The 23,017-nt window shown below is 38.3% G+C and overlaps 1 protein-coding gene across 4 annotated transcripts in view; it reads right to left on the minus strand.

Annotated features, from left to right (window-relative positions):
* rnf126 (ring finger protein 126) overlaps nucleotides 1–23,017 on the minus strand; it is a 91,552-nt gene that overhangs the window by 57,323 nt on the left and 11,212 nt on the right. For 2 of the 4 annotated variants that reach the window (XM_087976019.1, XM_043721270.2), the window contains exons 2-6: nucleotides 16,769–16,830; nucleotides 10,898–10,961; nucleotides 3,198–3,448; nucleotides 2,771–2,839; nucleotides 1,282–1,363 (exon numbers count right to left, since the gene is read on the minus strand). In XM_087976019.1, the coding sequence (XP_087832145.1) occupies nucleotides 1,282–1,363; nucleotides 2,771–2,839; nucleotides 3,198–3,448; nucleotides 10,898–10,961; nucleotides 16,769–16,830 (528 nt within the window). Of the gene's footprint in view, nucleotides 1–1,281; nucleotides 1,364–2,770; nucleotides 2,840–3,197; nucleotides 3,449–10,897; nucleotides 10,962–16,768; nucleotides 16,831–18,719; nucleotides 18,785–23,017 lie in introns of all 4 variants that reach the window. The other 2 variants (XM_087976020.1, XM_043721271.2) reach the window with 2 other exon arrangements.

A 23,017-nucleotide genomic window follows, 5' to 3' on the forward strand; every position in this document is an offset into this window, starting at 1 on the left:
GCTGAGATTCAAAATGTCTTCACCTCTAAAGACACTCAGGGACTCGGATTAAACGTCAGTGACAACCACATCCCAGGAATAAATGTAAGAAAATTGCCAAGCTGCTTAAAAGTTTTCACAATGTTCTGCAGGTATTTACAATCTGTTCAGCTGATCACTCAAAATGATTGGCATAAGAAACGTGACTTTCTTTGGAATATAGTAAAGCCAGCATATCTTCCAATCTACAAACGCAGGTTAACAGCATACTTGGCACACCAACACGAATTAAAAAACCAAAAGAAATATCTGGAATGGATAATGGCTCAATACGCTATCCAAAATAACAGTGCAGATTTTTGTTTTACTACACGAAGCAGAAATTTTGACAATGTAATGAAAATAATTAACCCAATCTTTAAAATTATACTTTTGGAACAGATGAACCCAGGGCACAACTTAGTATAGAAGATTGTGAAAACATATAGAAATCAGTAAAAGATGACTAAAACAAAAAAAAAAACTTGATAATGAGAGAAAACACCAAAATAAAGTAAAAGCCTCTACAAGCATATAGAAAAGTAAGAGAATAACTAAAGCAAATACTTGTCCTTTAGAAGATGGGAGTTCTGTGGGAGTTATGAGAAACAAGGAAATTGGTCTGCAGGTACAACTAATTAGGTAGGCAAATAGAATTTCTCCTTCATTGCTAAAAGGATTGAGTTTAAAAGCAGGAAAGTTTGCTGAAGCCACACCTGGAGCACTGTGCGAAGTTTTGATCTCCTTTGAGAAAGGATGTACTGGCACTAGAGGTGGATGCAGAGGTGGTTCACTTGGTTGATGCCGGAGTCGAGGAGGTTGGCTTACAAGAGGAGACTGAGTAGACTGGCATTATATTCATTGGAATTTAGAAGAATGAGGGGGGATCTTATAGAAACATATAAATTACGAAGGGAATAGATAAGATAAAAGTAGAGAAGATGTTTCCACTGGCAGGTGATACTCGGACAAGAGGGCATAGCCTCAAAATTATGGGAAGCAGATTTAAGACTGAATTGAGAAGTAACTTCTTCATCTAGAGGGTTGTAAATCTATATAATACATTCCATGTTTTCACTTACTAAAAATTAAAACCATGAATTGCTGGATCTGCTGAACTTAGAATTCTGAACTGGAAAGATTTCAGTGTATAATGAAACTTATATTTACATAGCTTTAACACTTTTACTTCTGTCAATTGCTAGGATCACATCTTATATCTATTGTCTTACTATATTTCCAACATGAACAAGTTGCACTAACCAGATTAACTACCTGTGTAATGATTGTGTCCAAGCCATTGGCTCCCCATGCATAATCCATTGGATTTGAATGTAAGACACCCCTATAAAGCACAGAGAAGTTTACATTAAAATATGTTATACAAGGAAAAGCTAACCAAATTTGTTGTCTTGTCAGTTGTCCAGTTAAAATAGAAAGCAACCTTCTTCCCACTCCCTCACCCATTTCACCTGATGCTAAAGTAATGGAAACTGCAACTCAGCAAAGCGTTAATTTCCACAGGATGATCCAGATCAGATAGCATTGCTGTTTGACAAATACATTAGAACATGAATCTTCACAAGGACAGATTAATTTTTCAACACTCTAATTTCTCATCCTAATTTAATTAGGTCTGCTAGCTCAACTAATAGAATCAGAGAACTTCTCGCGGTCTGCACAGTTCAACAGCATGTCTTTCCAGATTTATCAACCAAAACATTTGACAATTCATTATATAAAAGAAACTTGTTTCAAAAAGGAGGTTCTTTAAAGGGTACATTTAAAACTATTCATCTCTAAGGTTAACTATTTGGATCAAAGCAACACAGTCCTATTGAAGTACGCAGCCAAGAAGGTCCCCTAACCGAGCCAACCTCGTAGATATTAATGGATACATTGGCTGGCACAGCCTAAAGCATGGTGCACATGCAGTCAAGGCCAGGAACAGTTAGGATGATTGTGGATGTTAATATATACTGAATCTCAAATCCAATTGGTATTTGTTTAAGATGCTTTAAGAAAATACTTGGACTTGGATTTTCTCATGATCACAACATGTACCAAATTTTAAGCATTCCAGCTTTGCAGAGAATATTTTCCTGCACGTTTTCTTGCTTCCTGCAGCATATTGTAATCAAAGATGCATGGGAGAACAATTAGAAATACAACAGCTAATGTTTTCTGCAATTCAATTCAGTGATGGCTTTCAATCATTGCAGTATTTAACGTAAATCAGAATTCCTCACTTCGCCCTTTTGATCTTCAAAATGGATTCAGGTGAATGGGACAATCACCACGAAAATGCAAACTCCGTGAAACAACAAACCAGAAAATAAATGGTAATGGATCTGACAAAAGACTGTCAGCATTGTTTTACTTAATAAATTTTAGCTCAATGACAACTGCCCTGTGGAGACATTCTGTATTGCCAAGAGTACTAATTTACTGTTAACTAGAAGCTTGATTATTTCTTAGCAATCAGAACTCAGTATCCAGTTCAAATTTCAGATCTTCCTAGGAATTTACAGATCTAATTTCCTGTATGATCTGTGTTCCAATAATAACCAATAATATAGATGCACCACTACTCCAGGAAAATCTTAGCCATACAAGAAGTGAGAAATAAATTCCAAATCAATTTGACTTCTCATTTCAGATAACTAAATCTATTCAAATGGGCACAATGATGAATGACAAAACATCCATACTTCTTCATAAATCTTTTCAGTATTTTTGCAACACAGCTTACCATGGACCTAATCCCAAGTTTGGCACTGCTGTAGGTGCAATGATTCCATTAACCAATTGTTGAATAATTCTGTAACAAAGAAAAGACAAGTTTGAATGGAGACTTATTTCAAAGTACAACGTGGGAAGCAAACAACTATAGGTTCCATTGAAAGATTCAACATATAACACCATAGAGTTTTCCTAGATACCACATGCATCAAAATGCAGCTCCATTTTCAAGTAGAAATATAATCCAAAATGCAGTTGTAGCATTTGGAGTGCATGTTTTTAATTCAATATATATTTGCTGTGGTAAAACCCTTGCAACAACTCATACCCAATTTTCACAAAAGCAAGCTTTATTATAAGTTATGGTGCAAGATTTAACCTCAGAAATAATTTTTTCCCCACTGGTTTAATTCTAAAATTCCAAGAAAAACACTTACCCCTCTAGAGTTGGCACTCCTTCATTTCGTGCTGTAGGACGCCGTGATGGAAACCTGGGTGCTCTGGGTTGCCTAGAGCTATATCGTGGCCGTGACTGGTGTTCGCGATCCCTCCTATTCTCAGAATCTCTATTCTCTTCTGAGGTCTGGTTAGTTCCAAAGGAAAAGGGGTCAAAGGGATCATCCAGAATGCCGAATGTAAACTGTCCATAACTACCTTGTGGTAAGGATAGCAAGTGCTGGTCCAAACCCTGGAGTAAATAACATTTTTAAAGGAAGATTAGAAATAAACATTTTCTGGTCATCAAAAAAAAGTTTTCAAATTTCCATTTGGTCCTCACTGATACATTTCCCAAATATGGTTATGGAATCTACTCCTAGGCTCCTACAGAAGGTTATATTATTCCCAAAAGCTGCTGGTTTTTGCTTACCCTAATTACACAATGTTACAAAAGGCAATGCATAATAGTTTTCCCACACAACTGCAAATTAAAGACAAGGAGACTATCCCTATGGGATAAGTCTTGGATGGTTGATACAGAATGTGCCAAAAATTGGAGAATTGGCTCGAGCTGAAATTAAATTGTTTAAGAGAAGAGCATATATTAAAGCACACAGCACTCAGATTATCATGGATAAAGCACAGTCCCAAAAAGATGTTGATATGCAAGAGCATTTTTGTATCATTCACAGTTCTGCCAGTAAATCTGAACAACAGTCAAGTTAAAATTTATGTTTTCTATATCGAATATCACATTTGGCAAAGCTGATACGCTTTAGATAAATGTGTGCTTACTTGAAACTGCAAATAAACAAAAACTAAAACAGGGTATTTTTCACCTATTATAGGCCAATTCTATTTTTGTTTAAATTATGGACTTGATTCAATATATTTTATTAGTAGTTCCTGGGTTAATTTATTGTTGAATAATCTGATCAAGCAATTGCACCTAAATATATTAATACAGAGTTGGTGTCTATTATGCGTAAACTTACAAAAATGACTTACGCATGTTGGGAACACAATGTCTTTTAGCAAAATTATGGAGTAGTGTTAGTTCTTAACTATCAATTGTGAGTACACTCACCCTTACAGAGTACAGAAGATAGGTGCAGATTTTAAATCAAAAGGAGACTTGATCTAGTTACAGATTCATGCTTTTCTCAAAAAGTAAAAGACAAAGAAATGCTGGATGATAGCCAAACTGTCATATTATAATGCACTTAAGCATATGATGCATGTAAAATAGCCAGTATTGAAGTTCTAAATTTCATTCCTTCTTTAAAAGGCTAATTAGCTAAAAACAACTTAGCTGCAAATGCAGTGCTCATTCCAGAAGAGAACAGTATGGAAAAAAAACTGGGACTTTGCTTTCACCAGTAACATTTATAAAAATTAGCTAAGAACACGGTCATCAAACAATCACCTCCTTATATTTAGCAGCTGCATAAAACTTCCTTCTTGGGTTAATCTTGACAAAATTTCATCTGACAGTAATCTTCAGCTCTAAACATGCCCCAAAAATAATAGTACTCTATGTGGAAACAAGCATTTCTCCAAATTTCAATCATATTCTTGAGGAGCAACATACTAAATTTACAAACCATGAATCTTTTTACAGATACTGCTCTGTGCTTGTCCGCTTTTTCCATTTCACCCAAATAGCAAAAGTTCAATTGTGAACCTTGATGTATGGCAGCAAGTTATTCAGAAATAAGAGTCTTTGTCAGTGTCCTTTGCTGTCCTTACCAGATGGTCTCATAGGTGTAATTTGGGCAGAGGTTATTAAAGAACAAATTAAAAACAAACAAGTAAGGCTAACTTAAGCACTCTTACAACCAACCCCGATTCAAATCAACTTAAACTCTCTGAACAAATAGTATCACATACAAGTTCTCTTTGGTCTAACATTCTACAAATAGCAAAAATATTTTGCCTTGTTGTATATTCAATTTTATATAGAGTGAGAGGATTAGAAAATTGCCAAAAGAAACTTTATTTAAGGAGGGAAGGAGACAAACAGGTAACCATAGAACAGTTAGCTGTCTGTTACTGGGGAAAAAAATGTTAACATCTATTATAAACAATGTAACAGCAGAGCATTTAAGTATACATATGATCAAGTAGAGTCAGCATCGATTCATAAAGGGAAATCATACCCAAAAAATTTACTAGAATTATGTGAGGTGGTAACAAGTAGGATAAAGGGGAAGCAGTGGATATTTGGATTTTCAGAAAAAAAAAAGTGTTTGATAATATATCACAAATTAGGCTGCTTAATAGGATAAGGGTCCATGTTACTGGAGGCAGAAAATTAGCATGGGTATAGGATTGGTTAACTTAGAACAGAATTAGGAGAAGGGAGGCGTTTTCAGGATGGCAAACTGTAACTAATGGTGTGTCATAGGGATCATTCCTGGGGCCACAATTATTTACAAAATATATCAAATGATTTGGATGAGGAAAATGAATGTTCTATAGTCAAGTTTTCTGATAAGAATCTACAAAAGGATATAGATAGGTTAAGCTAGTCCGAAACTTGCTTGATTGAATGTAATGAGGTAAAATGTGAACGTGTGTACTTCGGCAATGAGAATAAAGGAGCTGAATATTACTCAAGTGGAGAGAGATTGCAAAAAGCTATAGAAGAGGCACTTGACAGTCCTCATCCAAATAAATCACAAGCAGCTAGCATCCAGTTCAGCGGAGAATAGGGAAGACAAATGCGTGTTGGCCTTTATTTCAAGAGAGGATGGAATATAAAATTAGGGAGAGCTTCTAAAACTATATAAAAAAACTAGTCAGACTACAGCAGGAACACAAACAACTTTGTGCACCTCACCGGAGGAAATTTATACATTGGAATCAAGTCCAGTGAAGGTTCACTGCACTGATCCCAGGTGTGGAGAGACAGTAATGAGCAGCGATTGAGCCTGGATTTGTTGGAATTTAGAACAATAAGAGGCAACCTTGTTGAAATATACAAGATTCTTAGGCATCTTAACAAGGTAGATGCAGAAAATTTGTTTTCCTTGTGGGATAATTCAGGACCAGAGGACATGATCTAAGAACAAAGGTTAGACATTTAAGACAGAAATGAGAAATTTCTTTTTTCAGAAGGAAGTAAATCTGTAGAATTCTTAACCACAGAGGGCTGCCGAGGCTGAGTCTTTAAGTATATACAGGACTTTGACAGACATTTTTAAACAGTAAAGAAATAAAGGGTTATGTGGAAATGTCAGGAAATTTGATTTTAGGATCATTGGATCAGCCATGATTTCATTGAATGGTAGTGTAGACTCAGTGAGCTGAATGATCAACTTCTGCTCTCTCTTATGGTCACATTGTAAAGTGCATAATAAGACTTGGCACTGGTTTGGAAATTTAAGTTTTAAAACATGGAAGCATGCAACAGCTGTGTGAAGGAAGTAACTGACTCAAGTTAAACATCCTCCATGTAATTCAAAGACATCAAGTCCACATTAGCCAACAGCATGTGACTAAATATCTTGTATCTTGTTTGTTCATATTGCAAAGAGCTGGAAACTGTGCACAAACCAGATGGACTGCAATAAAAAAGCACAGCTCTAAAATATTAGATTAAAAAATTGAATATGCAGAACTAATGTAAAATATCAACTTGAATTATAAAGGCCAATGTAACTTTTGCATATTAAGTAAAACTAAAGATACCTCAATTAAGAAGCAAGTCTGTCAATGTAGCTCTACTTTGCACATTAAATCACAAATGATTTAAAAGAGCCAGATTTCATAAAGGAAAACATTTCTGTTCTATCAATGTATGTGGTCTTCATACATGATTTATTCAGTAAAATTATGGTTCAGTTTAAAGATCTACAAAGCATCAGTTGCCAACCTTAGATAGCACCAAAATTAAAACACCCTCCAATGGTTAAAGATCAGAAAATCAGATCAGAAACCAACAAATTATCAAGGATGCTGACTTAATACCATTCTTGTCAACTTGGGAAAAAATTTGTTAGAGGAAAGGTGTTGAGCAAAGTAACTCTCCAATGGACATTGGAAACTCAAATCAAATGACTCAATTGGACTGATGCACATCTATGTCCAGTGAACTTTGAAAGTGGGTTGGGATGCCCGATTGATTATAGACAATTTTACTTTAGTTTAATAATGCAAAATAAAATAACCAGCGAGAGCATTAACCTTTAGTTGGCAGCAATATTGTTGGTTGCTATATTCCTCCATGGAATCTCATGTGCTGCTACACTGTAGTAACTTACGAATGCTCATGCAAGATAAGCACTTGACCGTCAAATCTCATTGGCTTAGCAACTTGAACACATGTAGTAATTTGACCTAGAGAAACGTAATCTAAAGCATTTTCCTGAAGCAAATCAAAGAATCGGAAAGATAACTGAAGGCTTGGTAAAGTACAGGTATTAAAAGGAGAAGAGGAAGATCTAGCAATTTAGAGAGGTAATTTTAACATATCTAGGGCCTAAATGATTGAGTAAAAAAATCACAACACCAGGTATAGTCCAACAGGTTTATTTGGAAGCACTAGCTTTCAGAGTGCTGCTCCTTCATCAAGTGGTTGTGGAGAATAAGACCATAAGAGACAGAATTTATAGCAAAAGATTAGAGTGTCATGCAACTGAAATGATATTGAACAATCCAGGTTTGCTCAATATGTCTTTTCAGTTGAATGACACTGTAAGCTTTTGCTATAAATTCTGTGTCTGATGATCTTATACTCTAAACTACCTGAAGGAGCAGCGCTCCGAAAGCTAATTCTTCCAAATAAACCTGTTGGACAAAACCAATTGATGTGCAAATTCAAAACTTTGTCCACCCCAGTTCCTCCACATCATGGCAAAATGATTGAATGCAAGGTGAAGGAATTACACATGCAAAAGTGGACAGACTTGATGGAAACTGGAACTCACGGACAATTGAAATGATTGTAGACCGTTATAAGTTAACAAAGGACGAGGACATGAAGGGAGTTGATTAGGAGAATGTGTATTTTAAATGTAATGCATTGAAACCTGGAGACAATGGAATGAAATTAAAGCAAGGGCTGAATATGATATGACTGACCTTCAAAACAAGATGGAATGTTAGGAGACAGTAGTTGTACTGTTTTTGTGTTTATTTTCTTTTTATTATACTAATATTTGTTACGGATTGTAAATATATTTATTGGCAATTTTTTTTAAACTTTACAAACATATAAAAGTATTGAAAAATACAAAAAAAGGTAACAGAGGCAAAGAGTCATAGACTCAGATGAACAGCATGGAAACAGACCCTTCAGTCCAACCCGTCCATGCCGCCCAGATATCTCAACCCAATCTAGTCCCACCTGCCAGTACCCAGCCCATATCCCTCCAAACCCTTCCTATTCATATACCCATCCAAATGCCTCTTAAATGTTGCAATTGTACTAGCCTCCACCACTTCCTCTGGCAGCTCATTCCACACACGTACCACCCACTGTGAAAAAGTTGCCCCATAGGTCTCTTTTATATCTTTCTCCTCTCACCCTAAACCTATGCCCTCTAGTTCTGCACTCCCTGACCCCAGGGAAAAGACTTTGCCTATTTACCCTATCCATACCCCTCATAATTTTGTAAACCTGTATAAGGTCACCCCTCAGCCTCCGATGCTCCAGGGAAAACAGCCCCAACCTGTTCAGCCTCTCCCTATAGCTCAAATCCTCCAACCCTGGCAACATCCTTGTAAATCTATTCTGAACCCTTTCAAGTTTCACAACATCTTTCCGATAGGAAGGAGACCAGAATTGCACGCAATATTCCAACAGTGGCCTAACTAATGTCCTATACAACCGCAACAGGACCTCCCAACTCCTGGACTCAATACTCTGACCAATAAAGGAAAGCATAACAAACGCCTTCTTCACTATCCTATCTACCTGCGACTCCACTTTCAAGGAGCAATGAACCTGCACTCCAAGGTCTCTTTGTTCAGCAACACTCCTGAGGATCTTACCATTGAGTGTACAACTCCTGTGAAGATTTGCTTTCCCAAAATGCAGCACCTCGCATTTATCTGAATTAAACTCCATCTGCCACTTCTCAGCCCATTGGCCCATCTGGTCAAGATCCTGTTGTAATCTGAGGTAACCCTCTTCGCTGTCCACTACACCTCCAATTTTGTGTCATCTGCAAACTTACTAACTGTACCTCTTATGTACGCATCCAAATCATTTATGTAAATGACAAAAAGTAGAGGACCCAGCACCAATCCTTGTGGCACTCCACTGGTCACAGGCCTCCAGTCTGAAAAACAACCCTACACCACCGCCCTCTGTCTTCTACCTTTGAACCAGTTCTGTATCCCTGTATTCCATGAGATCTAACCTTGCTAATCAGTCTCCCATGGGGAACCTTGTTGAACGCTTCACTGAAGTCCATATAGATCATATCTACCTCTCTGCCCACATCAATCTTCTGTTACTTCCTCAAAAAACTCAATCAGGTTTGAGAGACATGATTTCCCATGCACAAAGCCATGTTGACTATCCCGAATCAGTCCTTGCCTTTCCAAGTATATGTATATCCTGTCCCTCAGGATTCCCTCCAACAACTTGCCCACCACTGACATCAGGCTCGCTGGTCTATAGTTCCCTGGCTTGTCCTTACCACACATCTTAAATAGTGGCTCTGCGTTAGTCTTCCGGCACCTCACCTGTGACCATCGATGACACAAAAATCTCAGCAAGAGGCCCAGCAATCACTTCTCTAGCTTCCCAGAGTTCTCAGGTACACCTGATCAGGTCCTGGATTTATCCACTTTTATGCGTTTCAAGACATCCAGCACTTCCTCCTCTGTAATCTGGACATTTTGCAAGATGTCACCATCTATTTCCCTACAGTCTATATCTTCCATATTCTTTTCCACAGTAAATACTGATGCAAAATCTTTAGTATCATTTAGTATCTCCCCCATTTTCTGCTGCTCCACACAAAGGCTGCCTTGCTGATCTTTGAGTGGCCCTATTCTCTCTAATTACCCTTTTGTCCTTAATGTATTTGTAAAAGCTCTTTGGATTCTCTTTAATTCTATTTGCCAAAGCTATCTCATGTCCCCTTTTTCCCCTCCTGATTTCCCTCTTAAGTATACTCCTACTGCCTTTATACTCTAAGGATTCACTCGATCTATCCTGTCGAGATCTGACATATGCTTCCTTCTTTTTCTTAACCAAACCCTCAATTTCTTTAGTCATCCAGCATTCCCTATACCTACCAGCCTTCCCTTTCACCCTAACAGTAATATACTTTCTCTGGATTCTCGTTATCTCATTTCTGAAGGCTTCCCATTTTCTAGCCATCCCTTTACCTGCGAACATCTGCCCACAATCAGAGATTAGAGAAAAAATGTGACCAGATACAGAGTTGAGCGGCACCAGTATACAATGCAGATCCTGACCTCCATTAGTCAGTTGATGCCACCAAAGAGCAGCATGTAGTTGAGGAAGTGGAAGGACCTTCAGAGGATGCCAAAGGTAACAACGCTCAGACAGACCAAGAAGCTATTGTCAGAGGGGATTTGGCAAAATGATCGAATAACACTTCCAATGATTTTTAAAAATCAAAAACCAAGTCAAGAATAGATATGTCACATTCACAAGCTGATATTTATGTGGTGCTGAGAAACTAAACTTGAAACCCAGGAAAACCATGCTACCAACCTCGAATAACTGTCGAGTCTGGTCACTTGTGGAAGCTGTTGAACTGGAGCCATTTTCAGTATTTCTATAAGAATTCCAAATATTGCATAATTAACAATTTTTGTAAGATTTTCTAACTATTTATTACAGATTAATACACAAAAAAAAAGCAGGCTACTTCATCATGCCAAATGCAAGGTTAAAGTCAGGGACCAAGTCAAAACTAGACAGCAATGCCAGTTTCAGTTAAAAAATGTGTTTTTGTGTTTCAAAAATTCCAACAGTTCCCTAGAAGAATGGAATATATTGTGCAAAGGTCTTAAATCCCTGGAAAAAACTCTAGACCCACTGTTCACCTATCCTTGGAAGATTGTTGTCTGCTGCTTCCAAGACCCTTCAAGGTTGGCAGCCATTTACTAAAGCAAAAGGTTTTATTGTTCATGTTACTTCAAAAGCAATGTAATTAGCATACTCTGTAGAGCAGAATTGACAAAATGATCAGCCCTACTCTCAGTAATTCCTTAGTTATTAAAAGCAAGAAAACAGAGGGAGGACTTTCAATCAAAATGCAAATACTTAGAAAGCTGCTATTTTGGGTTCCCCAACTTATCAGTGGACAGCAGTTTAAGCAGATGCATTGTAAACTATGCAGATCAGCAGAGATCCAGCATTCAATGCTGACTTGCAGGAATCAGAGGACAAACGTCCACTATGTGAACAATCAGCAATGACACAATCTTGTCAGTTCTGAAAACAATGAGCTGCAACACGAGAGGCATTCTTATCTTCACATTGCTAGTAGAATGAATGCTGGAGTTGAACGTTCAATGGACAAAATGGAAAATACATTAATGACTTTTTGAGTCTTATTAGCTCCTAAGCCAGATAATTTGAATTAAATATATAAAGACAGCTTTCAACAGTTAAGCCAATTCCACTAGAAAGGAGTTCTCCTTCCTCCAATTCCTATACTCCTCCCAGCCACCCCTGAAGGTAGAAACAAATGCTTGCAGTGCCTTACAGTATCTCACCACGAAGTGGCTTTTTTTTGATATGCAGTCTGAAAGAACATTATTTTTGGAATGTGGAAAAGGCAAGACAAGTGGAAAATCAAGACATGAACAACACACTGAAGGCCTTTCAGTGTTGTTCAATATGTAGAATTTACTTTCCCTATTAATTCTCAACACAATAGCAAATAGCTCATAATGCAGCAATACCACAAAGGCTGTTAGGAGACAAAAAAAATTAGAGTCAGTTTGAACAGAAATTAAAATGCAGCTCTGAAAGTATCAAATTATTTTCTTGGCTACAAAGTATCTGTGTCAACAGAACAGAAATGTTTCACTCATGAAATGCAATCACAATTTCTGTATAGGCACATAACACTGTACCTTCTGGGAGAGTTCTTGCAGCAGGATATTCCATGGTATTCAAAAGTATAGCAAGACTGAAAACAGTAGCTAAAGTAGCTAGATTAGCATAAGAATTTTTTTTTGCAGAATATAAAAGGCCTCTGAAAAAAAACGAGGCAATTCATTTGAAATGAATCTGTTTTACAATCTTTTAATAAATCAATTCAGTATGATGGAAACAGCTTTCAAACGCAGCATCTTTCCAGCCCATTGATGTTAAGCATCATTTGCAATGGGTACATGAAAATTCAGTAAATTTGCTCCACTGGAAAATGTGCTGAATATTAAGTAAAAAATGTAAATACGAATGTATTTTCTCAAGCATCTTGCAAATGTATTCTGGTACAGAGACTAAATCTTTTCTAGACGAGCAACCTCCCCTGTATCGTATAACTTACTGTGAATAATGTGCTATTAAATTATATTGGCACAATGGTTTTGTGTACAATATTGAAGTCACATTTATCTAGCCTGTCTTTCCGAGATTTACCAACATGTTTAAATAAGCACAAACCCAAGATTCATTGATCAGGCCATGAAATTGGCTTATTTCTGTTCCTTTCAGCCCCTAGAACCTGCTCGATCATTCAATAGGACCATGGCTGATCCAATGTTCCTCATGTATGTTTTCCTGCCATTTCTCCATTATCCTTAATTTCATTACTAATCAAGAATCAACCTATCTAGCTACCTATCTATCACAGCCTTAAAAATACAGAAAGATTCTACCCCATTGCTTTCAGTGACAAAGAATTCTAAAGTCTTTCAGAGAAGAGAAATTCCTCCTCACCTCAGTCCTAAACTGGCAGCCCTCAATTCTGAGTGAAGTGTGTCGACAAATGCCTTTAAATTTCCAGCTCAATCTATAAATTTCCCTCACTAAAAGCAAATGCTCTGCAATTGAAATGTTCTGCAACTAAAATGATTGTCACTCTTATTATTTCAACCATTTATATGCTAAATTCATCATATCAAAGATTTAATTGGGAAGTCAGAGGATGCGCTGAAGGATGAAGCTCAGGCATAGCAAAAATTAAGATGTACTTGGAAGATCTATACACAAGAGTAAAGTATTAACTAGTGACTCATTATGTTGCTCAGTGGGTCAGAATGTTTTCCCAGACCAAGGGTTTTTTTAAAAATAGCCAGCTCAGAGTCAGTCCCTAGAACGAGGAGAGTCTCTGAATCCCCTGTTTATAATATTTTTTTTTAAAAACTGCCACGCAGCAATAATTGTTGCTGGTTAAATTTTTTTTAAAAATCCTCACACTACCGTCTAACAGCGGTAGTGTTTATTTATTCCTCAGCACCCATGTTGTGTGTACAGGTGTAGGACACAGTGAAAAAAAATGAGTGCAGAAAATGTTATTCATATTCCATCACCAGGAAGAAAGGAAACACTCGAGTGGCCAGTGACAAGCAGAGACCTTCTCAACAAAGGGCAATACTAAGTGATCAAAAACGTGAAAGGGAGAGCAGGGATTAAATCAAAATAGAACCAGAGAGGGAAATAGAACACTCCACACCCTGCGGGGCCCACCTCTTCCTGAAAACCTCCAGAGTGTTGGTAGACACTGCGTGCTCCTTCTCCAGGGAGACCTGAGCTCGAATGTAAGAAGGGCAGGCAATCGGCCATAAAAACCCCCTCAACAGCCCAGTGCCTGGGAGCTGTTTATGGCCAGCTGGCCCAGGAACAGACCCGTGAGCAGGTTCTCTGACCTATCCTCCCCACCAGGTGCCCAAATATCAGGAGCATGGGGCTGAAGTACAACCAAAAATAGAAAATAAAATCCTTAAGAAAACCAAAAAGGAAGTGCAGATGCCCACACCCCATATGGACATGGTCCACGGACTCCACAACACCACAAAACAAGCAGTTGGGCTGGGAATTCATGAACCACCGCAATCTGCGGTTGCAAGGGACTGCTGCGTGCAGCGCCTTCCACCCCAGATCCCCAAGAGAAAGGAGGAGGACTACCATGTAGATGGCCCTCCACTGGGTATCCCTACTGCCTGGTGGCAAATAAGCACTCCAAGGTGTGTCCAGGTAGTTGGATAAAGAGAAAAGAGGTGAATGGTGTGCAACAGCAGTCGATATAGGGACCGCCGTTTTACATCCACGAAGGGGATGAAACTAAAACTCTGGAGGCGGCTCAGGTTGTGGGCACAGGCTTCCATGGGAGGTGCGGGACCTTGGGGCCAGTAAAATTCCGTCCAGGGACCAAGGGTTTTATACTCAATATTATTAATGAAAACACATTTATTGGCGTATGTAGCAATGAATGGGAAGGAGGCTTGAAGGTTCACAGTACTTGAGGCATTATGCACTTTCGCTGAAGCTGAGTGGAAAGAGGAAATATGCAGTTCTTGAATTTAGAAGCGCTGTGGAAAGAGACACAATCAAATAACTTTTTTGAGGAAGTAACATTCCAAGTGTTGCGATTAACCACACAAGTGGCGATAGTTTCAAATACCATGTCAAAACTCCATGTCAAGGTCGACTAGGCAACCTCAAAGTCATGGCATCAGGGCAAACATTGCATGATTGAGAAATTGAGGAAGATAGAAAACAAATGGCACAGGGATCAGGAGTTGCATTCATAAGTTTTAAAAGAACATTATAATGATTACAAACATGATTAATGATATGCCAAGTAAAAGATCCCTTGGTTAGAGGCAAAAAAAAAACTGCAGATGATGGAATCCAAAACAGACAGGCAGGAGACTGGAAGAACGCAGCAAGCCAGACAGCATCAGGAGTTGGAGAAGTCAACATTTCGGGTGTAACTCTTCTTCAGGACTGGGAGTGGGTGTGGGGGCAGTTACAGGTAAAGGGGATGGTGGGGGCAGGGTGGTGAAGTGGGGATAGGTGAAGACAGGCAGAGGGTATGACTTGGTTGATCAACAGGAGGAATGAATCTAGTTGGTGGCAGGGTGGAGTGGAAGGGAGGAGGGGCTGGGAAGAGAGGTTATTTGAAATTGGAGAAATCAATGTTCAGTGAGCTATAGGCTGCCCAGGTGGAAGAGGTGGTGTTGTTCCTCCAATTTGCGGTTTGGTTCATTGTGGCAATGGAGGAGGCGGCCAAGGATGGCCCTGCGAGCCCGATAGATGTTCAGTGAACTGTTCCCTAAGTTTACATGGTGGTCTTCTCTGCATCGGGGAGGCCACATCAGGAGCACCTAATGCAGTAAATGACATTGAAAAAGAGGCAGGTAAACATCCAGCTCACCTGGAAGGACTGGTTGGGGCCCTGAATGGAAACGACAGGGGTGGTGTACTGGCAGTTTTGAATCTTTTCCGGTTGCAGGGGAAGGTACCCAGGGGTTCAGGGGGTGTTGGTGGGGAGAGTGGCACAAACCAAAGACTGTTGAAGGGAACAGTCCTTCTGGAAGGCAGAAAGGGATGGGAAGGGGAAGATGTTCTTGGTGGGGTCTCGTTGGAGTTGGCAAAAGTGTTTAAAGATGACGGTTTGGATGTGGAGGTTGGTAGGGTGGTAGGTGAGGACAAGGGGGACTCTGTCTTTATTGCATTTGTGGGGGAGTGGATTTAGAGCAATGGAACGGGGAATGGAGGTAGTGCAGTGGAGGAAAAGCATGCTGTTCGAAATAGGTGGGCATCTGGGATGCTTGGGAGTGGAATGTCTCCTCGTCCGAGCAGATGCGGAGGTGGGTCTATAGTAAACGTCCTTCTGGAAACTGTCGCTGGAGATGGAAACAGAGAGTTCAAGAAAAGGGAGGGAGATATCAGAGTTGGACCAAGCGACTTTGAGGGCTGGAAGGAAGTTATGGGCAAAGTCAATGAACTGCTCGAGTTCAGGATGCTGCACTGATGCAGTCATTGGGGTAACAGCGGAGGAGTTGGGGCATAGCGTCTGTGTAGGTACTGAAGGGGGGCTGTTCAACATAGCCGACAGAGGCAGGTGTACCTGGAGCCCATCCAAATGCCCATGGATTTGGAGGAATTGGGAGGAGTTGAAGGAAAAGTTTGAGGGTGAGGACCAGTTTGGCAAGGCAGAAGAGGTATTGGTGGAGAGGGCTGGATGGGTCGATTGGAGAGGAAAAAGGAGGGCCTGGAGGCCATCTTTGTGGGGTATGGATGTACATAAGGACTCCACGTTCATAGTGAAGATAAAGCATTGGGGATCCCTGCCTACACAGTGCTCATTCTTAATGTACTTTCGATAAAGTTCAGCACTTAATAACATTTCATTGTGCATGCAATACATTGCTTATTCTCTGCAATTCTTTTTTCGGTGCCAAACAAAATGCAGCCAATCATTCACAAATACACTCTGCTAGATTTCATTCTGATACCCATAGCTGTATATCATAGCTTTTATCATCATTATCATTTTTCAGCCAATCCACTTGCAATCTCATCGCATGTGGAACATTATGTTACAAAGGTTTCTTGAAATAGTTTATTAAAAATAATGAAATCCTGGTTATGACATTGCTGTACAAAGATGTAGTTTACCTTGGTACGTGATCGAGTAGTTCTTCTATGAAGCCAGAATCACATCTTGGACATGTATATTCCTGAAGATAGATTAAAATAACATCAGAAGGCAGGAAAAGATAGAGATTTGAATTTCTGTCACAGACCCTAACAAAAACTGATAATATTGGGTTTAAAAAGTATGCAGATTTGTCCCGGATTACAAACTCAAACTCATCATTTTCTGTTAGATATTGACAAACATCTAAAAAAAGGTTAATTTAACCAACTGCTAGAAGATGGGTAGACATTCGGATTTTCTTCGCGCTTTTCCAGCGATCACTTTGTCTTCATATCAAATACAGGAACACACAAATACTGTTGTCCAAAAACTGGAAATGTTTGAAAAGCAGCCACTGTTAAATGTAAGCTGCATTACACATTCTAATTTAATCAATTTACTTGGACAATTCAGATAAAATCCAGAGGACCAGAGAACTGCTCTCTCATTAAAAAGAAAACTGGTGGTAGTTTAACCCGAGTGTCACAGGCAAGGGGAAAGGTTGAGAAGGAGACACCTTCATGGTAACCTCAGTCAACATGAGAACGGAAGCCGTGCTGTTGACATCATTCTGCATTGCAAACCAGTCATCCAGCCAACTGAGCTAACCAACACTCAGCAATTCAGATAGGTGATACAACATGGTATCACTGTTATATTTTCATTCTTTCTGTAGCACTATTCTCTCCACATGTTCAAAATAACTTTCAATACCACCTAATCTGGCTCAACTCACTGCATAAGTTGTCCTCCACCACAAATTCTGGCAAAATCCAAAATCTGGCATAGAATCAGTTCCAAAGCTTCAGGTTTTGAAGTTAACTTGTAAGTAGCAGCAAAGAAACTGCAGCTAAAGCGACCACATTGTACATTACAAAATTTAAATACCCTTCTTCATTACTTGTTATTTTTAAAAATAACTTCAGAAAGAGGAAAAGGAAATGCAGTTGCAACACCTCTATTCAACAACAGCATAGTAAAAACCTTACTTTTGAATTAACCAGTAATCACTTTACAGAATCTTGTAACTAGTTGGTGCACATTTAATAAATCAGACAATACTTCAAAAGTATCCCCTTAGCCTTCTTCAAAGAAAAAAAAGTCACTATCAGGAACCCTTACCAACAGGTGTTGGTTGGTTCCTCTTTGGCACTTCCAGGCAATGATGCTGTCTGGCATAGAGGTGTCAGTCTGAACAAGCTCATTAGGTGATGTTCCATTCAGACTTTCAGATCAAAACATATAGAGTTACAGCTGAAGCTTGAAATTTCACAACATTAGTTCAAAGTTCTGGCATATGCCTCAGCAACTTTTATGGTTTTATTCCAATCATGATTGGGGCAACAGCAAGTGAGACGTCCTGTGTGCTACGAGGTGCAAAATGTAATTTCAGCTTGACAATTCTTGCTGATTTAGATACATAACAAATATTAAAAAAAACTAGCTGATAAATCACTAAATAGACTAACTATTGGTAATGTTAGTAAAAATTAACAGTGTTTGAAACATCCTCAATTCAATCACTGACCCTGTATCACTTTGCACCACAAAGTACTAGATAGAAACTACTAATTACAATACAAATGATCCACACTTGCATCGAAATCAAATGCTTCACCAATTTTCTGATCATCACACTCCTGATTTACTAGTCGGCAAATCTTCAAATCACTTCTTCAATCAATCAAGTGTAGTAAATGCAATTTATATAATAAATTAGTCGTGGGATAAATTACAAAATAGTGCCTAGTTCCACAGAGTAAGCATTGCCATTTCATTTAAAAAGTAATATATATTTTCTGCTATGCACACAAGTTCTTCGCAGTCACATTTAACTTTCAGCACATTTTAACAAAATATGTCTTCACAAAAGCAGAGTAAATTGGAAAACAAATCATACTTAACTAACAAATGATTGCATTCAATTACAGTTTTGACAGCTTTCCCGCAAAGTCCTGGAATCATTTTCCTGTGCTCTATATTTATAGGAAGAACTGTTTAAAAAAATTAAATAACAATGATGTTTTGTTAATGGCTAATCGATTCTAAAAATTGACTCCGTAAAGAGGTTTACAATTATAATGGCACATTTCTGACAATAAGAAAACATTTCAAAACAGAGTCAAGACAGATAACATATCTTTCCCATGTGTATTTCTGATATATCCCTCTCTTGTACTTATGGCAGAAGAAAGCCTCTAGACTCATGCAGCTAATAGGTGGAATAGTGACTACACCCCTTCCCTGTGGGATGTGTCTGAACAAATAGTCACTCCTCTGCTTCCCTGTGGATTCGCCACAGCTAGTCAATATACTTGCAGCAGTTATTTCCAGCTATCTAGAGTGAATTAATTTATTCCCAAACAATCTTTGTATTATTCTGAGATCGGCACACAGTGATACTATTCCTGCACTGGCCACCTGTCCCACATTCTTCACACTTGTGAACAGTGCATCATAGTCATTTTTCAGACTGCAATAAAACAGGAGTGTACTAAACAGAAGCATGTGTTTGGTTCAAAGAATAAAGAGGCAGTTTACAAGTGCTACGTGTGATTCTTTTCAACTCGTATTTTTGTTTAAATATGAACAATAAAGTTTATGCTTTCTTTCCCCATTCATTCATTCTTCTAAAAGTCTTTTTTTCCCCAGAAACACAGCATGTAGAGGATACACTTGATTGTATCACAAAATAACCAAGACAAAATAAATTTCAGGGTTGATAATGCTACAGTTATGATTAATTACAATTAAATTTAAAATTATAACAATTGCTAGTTACTTAAAGCTTCTTGGCTGCACTAGAAGTTACATTAAACACAGAGCATAGAAACAGTTCCACTCAGCCCAAATTGTTCTGACATTTATACACCAGACTCATCTTAGCTTTTCCACATTTCTTTCTACTCAAAATTTTCTCTAACAGATTTCCCCGGCCACTTCCTGCAGAGAATTCCACATGCCATCCACTTAATTTACCATTTGGATTTATACATAAATATCTTTATTTACAACATCCTGTTTTCAAATTACATGTGGCAACGTGCTCTCCATATTCATCCTGTCCAGTCCATTTCACAATTTTAAAGACCTTTCTCAGATCAACTGATCACCTTCTTAAAAATGTGCTCAGACTTTACAAATAGTTTCAAACCTCTCACTTAGAGTCAGAGTCATAGAGATGTACAGCATGAAAACCGACCCTTCGGTCGAACCCATCCATGCCGACCAGATATCCCACCCAATCTAGTCCCACCTGCCAGCACTCGGCCCATATCCCTCCAAACCCTGGCATTATTCTTGTACTTTCTCCAATGCTTTTATGCCCTTAAGAAAATTAGGTGTTGCCAGTGTTGGACTGGGGTGTACAAAATTAAAAATCTCACATCACCAGGTTATACTCCAACAGATTTACTTGGAAGTAGTAGCTATCGGAGCGTTGCTCCTTCGTCAGGTAGCCTTCGTCAAGGAGCAGCACTCCAAAAACAAGTACTCCCAAATAAGCCTGTTGGACTGTAACCTGGTGTTGCGGGATTTTTATTTTAAGATAATGAGCAACAGAAAAGTTCCACGGAACTTCAAATAAAGCCTAACCAGGTTTGCATTCAACTTTAAAATAGCTTCACGATAATTAAAATTCTGTGTTTTAGAAATAAATCCAGTGCTTTGATGATCTATGTTTCATGTTTTGCTCATATCTATTCCAAGATCCTTTTACTCAGACAAATCTCAGATTCTTTTGTCAAATGCTAATGACATTTTTATTTGTCCTATTACAATGCGTTAATACTGTAACTACTTATTGATGCTCAACTTAGCTTGCCACTTCACTGCCCAGCCTGCAAATTTTCAAAAGATAAAAATCATACAACACCAGGTTATAGTCCAACAGGTTTATTTGGAAGCACTAGCTTTTGGAGCATTGCTCCTTCATCAGGTATTTGCCTGATCAAGGTGCAGTGCCCCGAAAGCGTGTACTTCCAAATAATGTTGGACTATAACCTGGTGTCGTATGATTCTTAACTTTGTACATCCCAGTCTAACACCAGCAACTTCAAATCATCCAAGTTTTCAGATGGCTTAATATATTTTGGTGCAAATCATCCTCAAATTTAGAATATTACACAAATGGTACTGGTTGCCAAATCCAAATTATGCAAGTCAGTTATGATTAAGAGTGCTCCTCGCATGAATCTTTGTGGAACATTGATATCTAGCTTCCTTCAAAACAGAAATAATGACACTTTCTATTTCTTGAGCCAGTTGTTATCCAATTTTTGTCCAATGACTTAATCAATTTTGCCCTGAGCCCTACATGCTATCCATTATCAATGGCCTTTTACAAACTAAAGTATACAACTCCCATTTACTCCTTCTACTATGTTTCTAAGGATGCTGTCAGCTTAAGCACGAATTTAGGCCGTCAGAATCCATATTGATTTTTTATTTCAACTTTGCTCTTTTGTATATAGAGAAGGCATTCGTTAGCTGATATACATACATAACTCAGACCTAAGACTGACAAAATAATCAAAATAAAAGACAATTATTTCCTCACTTTTACCCGGTCTTAAATATTCAATTCAAGCTCATCCTCTAACCCTTGTATATTCTTGTTTATCTGATTTCCCTTGGTATATCACTACTACTACACCCACTTGTTACATTCAATTTTTCTTTAGCTCTTTATTGACTTAGAGCACAGCATAATTATTCTGATCTGATTTTTAACTGGAAGACATTTCTCTTGAATTAAATTATTTTTAAAAAATTGAGTTACTAATTTTAAACATATATCACTGATCTTTATTTTCAAGATTGTCTTCCAGTTTAGCTTTTGCTCCACCCTCATTCCCCCATTTTTTTTCCCCCAATCTAGTTTTTATCCTACTTAACACTATTCTTGATTCTAAATCAAGAGGTTTAATTTGTTTCGATCACTACTATTAAAATGCTCACCACCTCCTCTGACTGTTCTGGTTCATCAGCCCTTCTAAAATCAGCAGCAATTGTTTTTTTTAAAACTTCTTGCTTACAAAGAAAAGAGTTCTGTACACACTTACTCCCCAATATTTCCATTGCCAGTTTATTGGGGAAAGTTGACAGCTCCAATTATTTTATGGCTGATTCTCACTTTGTAGGTTTGCCTACTTTTTTCTAATTTTCTTGCAATATTGGCAGTCTATAATACACTTACTAGAGAGTGTTGAACCCATCAGCCTTCAACTCAATCCATAAGAACTCTGTGCCTATTTTACTGTAACTTTTATTTCTAAAATTACATCATTAATTTTCCTCATTGGCAGTTAGCTTCTAAACTACTTCAGGCAACTATATTTATGCAGATTGGAATCTCCTATTGCACCACTGATCCAGAATCTGGTTTCCAGCATCTGCAGTTATTGTTTTTACCTTGTTGATTTTAACCCTACTGCGAATACTCTTGCAAGGATGCCTGCCTTGAAGAAGTTTTCCTCCTCTCTCTACAAGAATCTATGCTACTCTCTCCCCACCCCCACCTAGCTTATCTCTCCACACTTCAGGCTCTCTGCCTTTATTCCTGATGAAGGGCCTTTGCCCGAAATGTCGATTTCGCTGCTCGTTGGATGCTGCCTGAATTGCTGTGCTGTTCCAGCACCACTGATCCAGAATCTGGAATCTCATACAGGCTAGTTAATATGTTCTCAACTTTAGCAAACCTAACAAGGATTTATTTTGCTGATACCAGCATCTTACTTCTAGTTGTTGTATTCTAAATTAATGGAATTCAGATTATTTAATTAGCCTCACTGGATTTAGTCGCTCATCCTCGAGATTACTAGTCCAATATCATAATCAACACATTTATTACCTTTGAAAAGTTGGAGGAGGGGTGATGGGATGGGGAAGGGAGGGGAGCTGCTAAAGTCTGACAACAATGTTCAACGCTTCCATTAAGGAGAGCAGCAGTGAAATAAATCAATACACAGCCAATACAAAGGAACAAAAACAATTTTGCATGGGCACAACTGCAGAATATTAGAATTTTGCAGATGATTTTAGCTTGTCACGTACTCAGATGAATAGTGAAAATCTTATAAGTTGCCACTTACAGCGCCATTTTAGGTACAAAGGTACCTAGGTACAATTTCTTCAGTTACAAATTAGTTACAGTGTAACAATATCACAAACACACAATACCTAGGTACAATCCTTAAGTTACAGAATAGAGAAATGAAGAAAAAGTT

This window comes from Chiloscyllium plagiosum, unplaced genomic scaffold, assembly GCF_037043375.1.
Source record: "Chiloscyllium plagiosum isolate Xiang-an unplaced genomic scaffold, Cpla_swu_hap1 HiC_scaffold_28, whole genome shotgun sequence".
Taxonomy (NCBI): Eukaryota; Metazoa; Chordata; class Chondrichthyes; order Orectolobiformes; family Hemiscylliidae; genus Chiloscyllium; species Chiloscyllium plagiosum.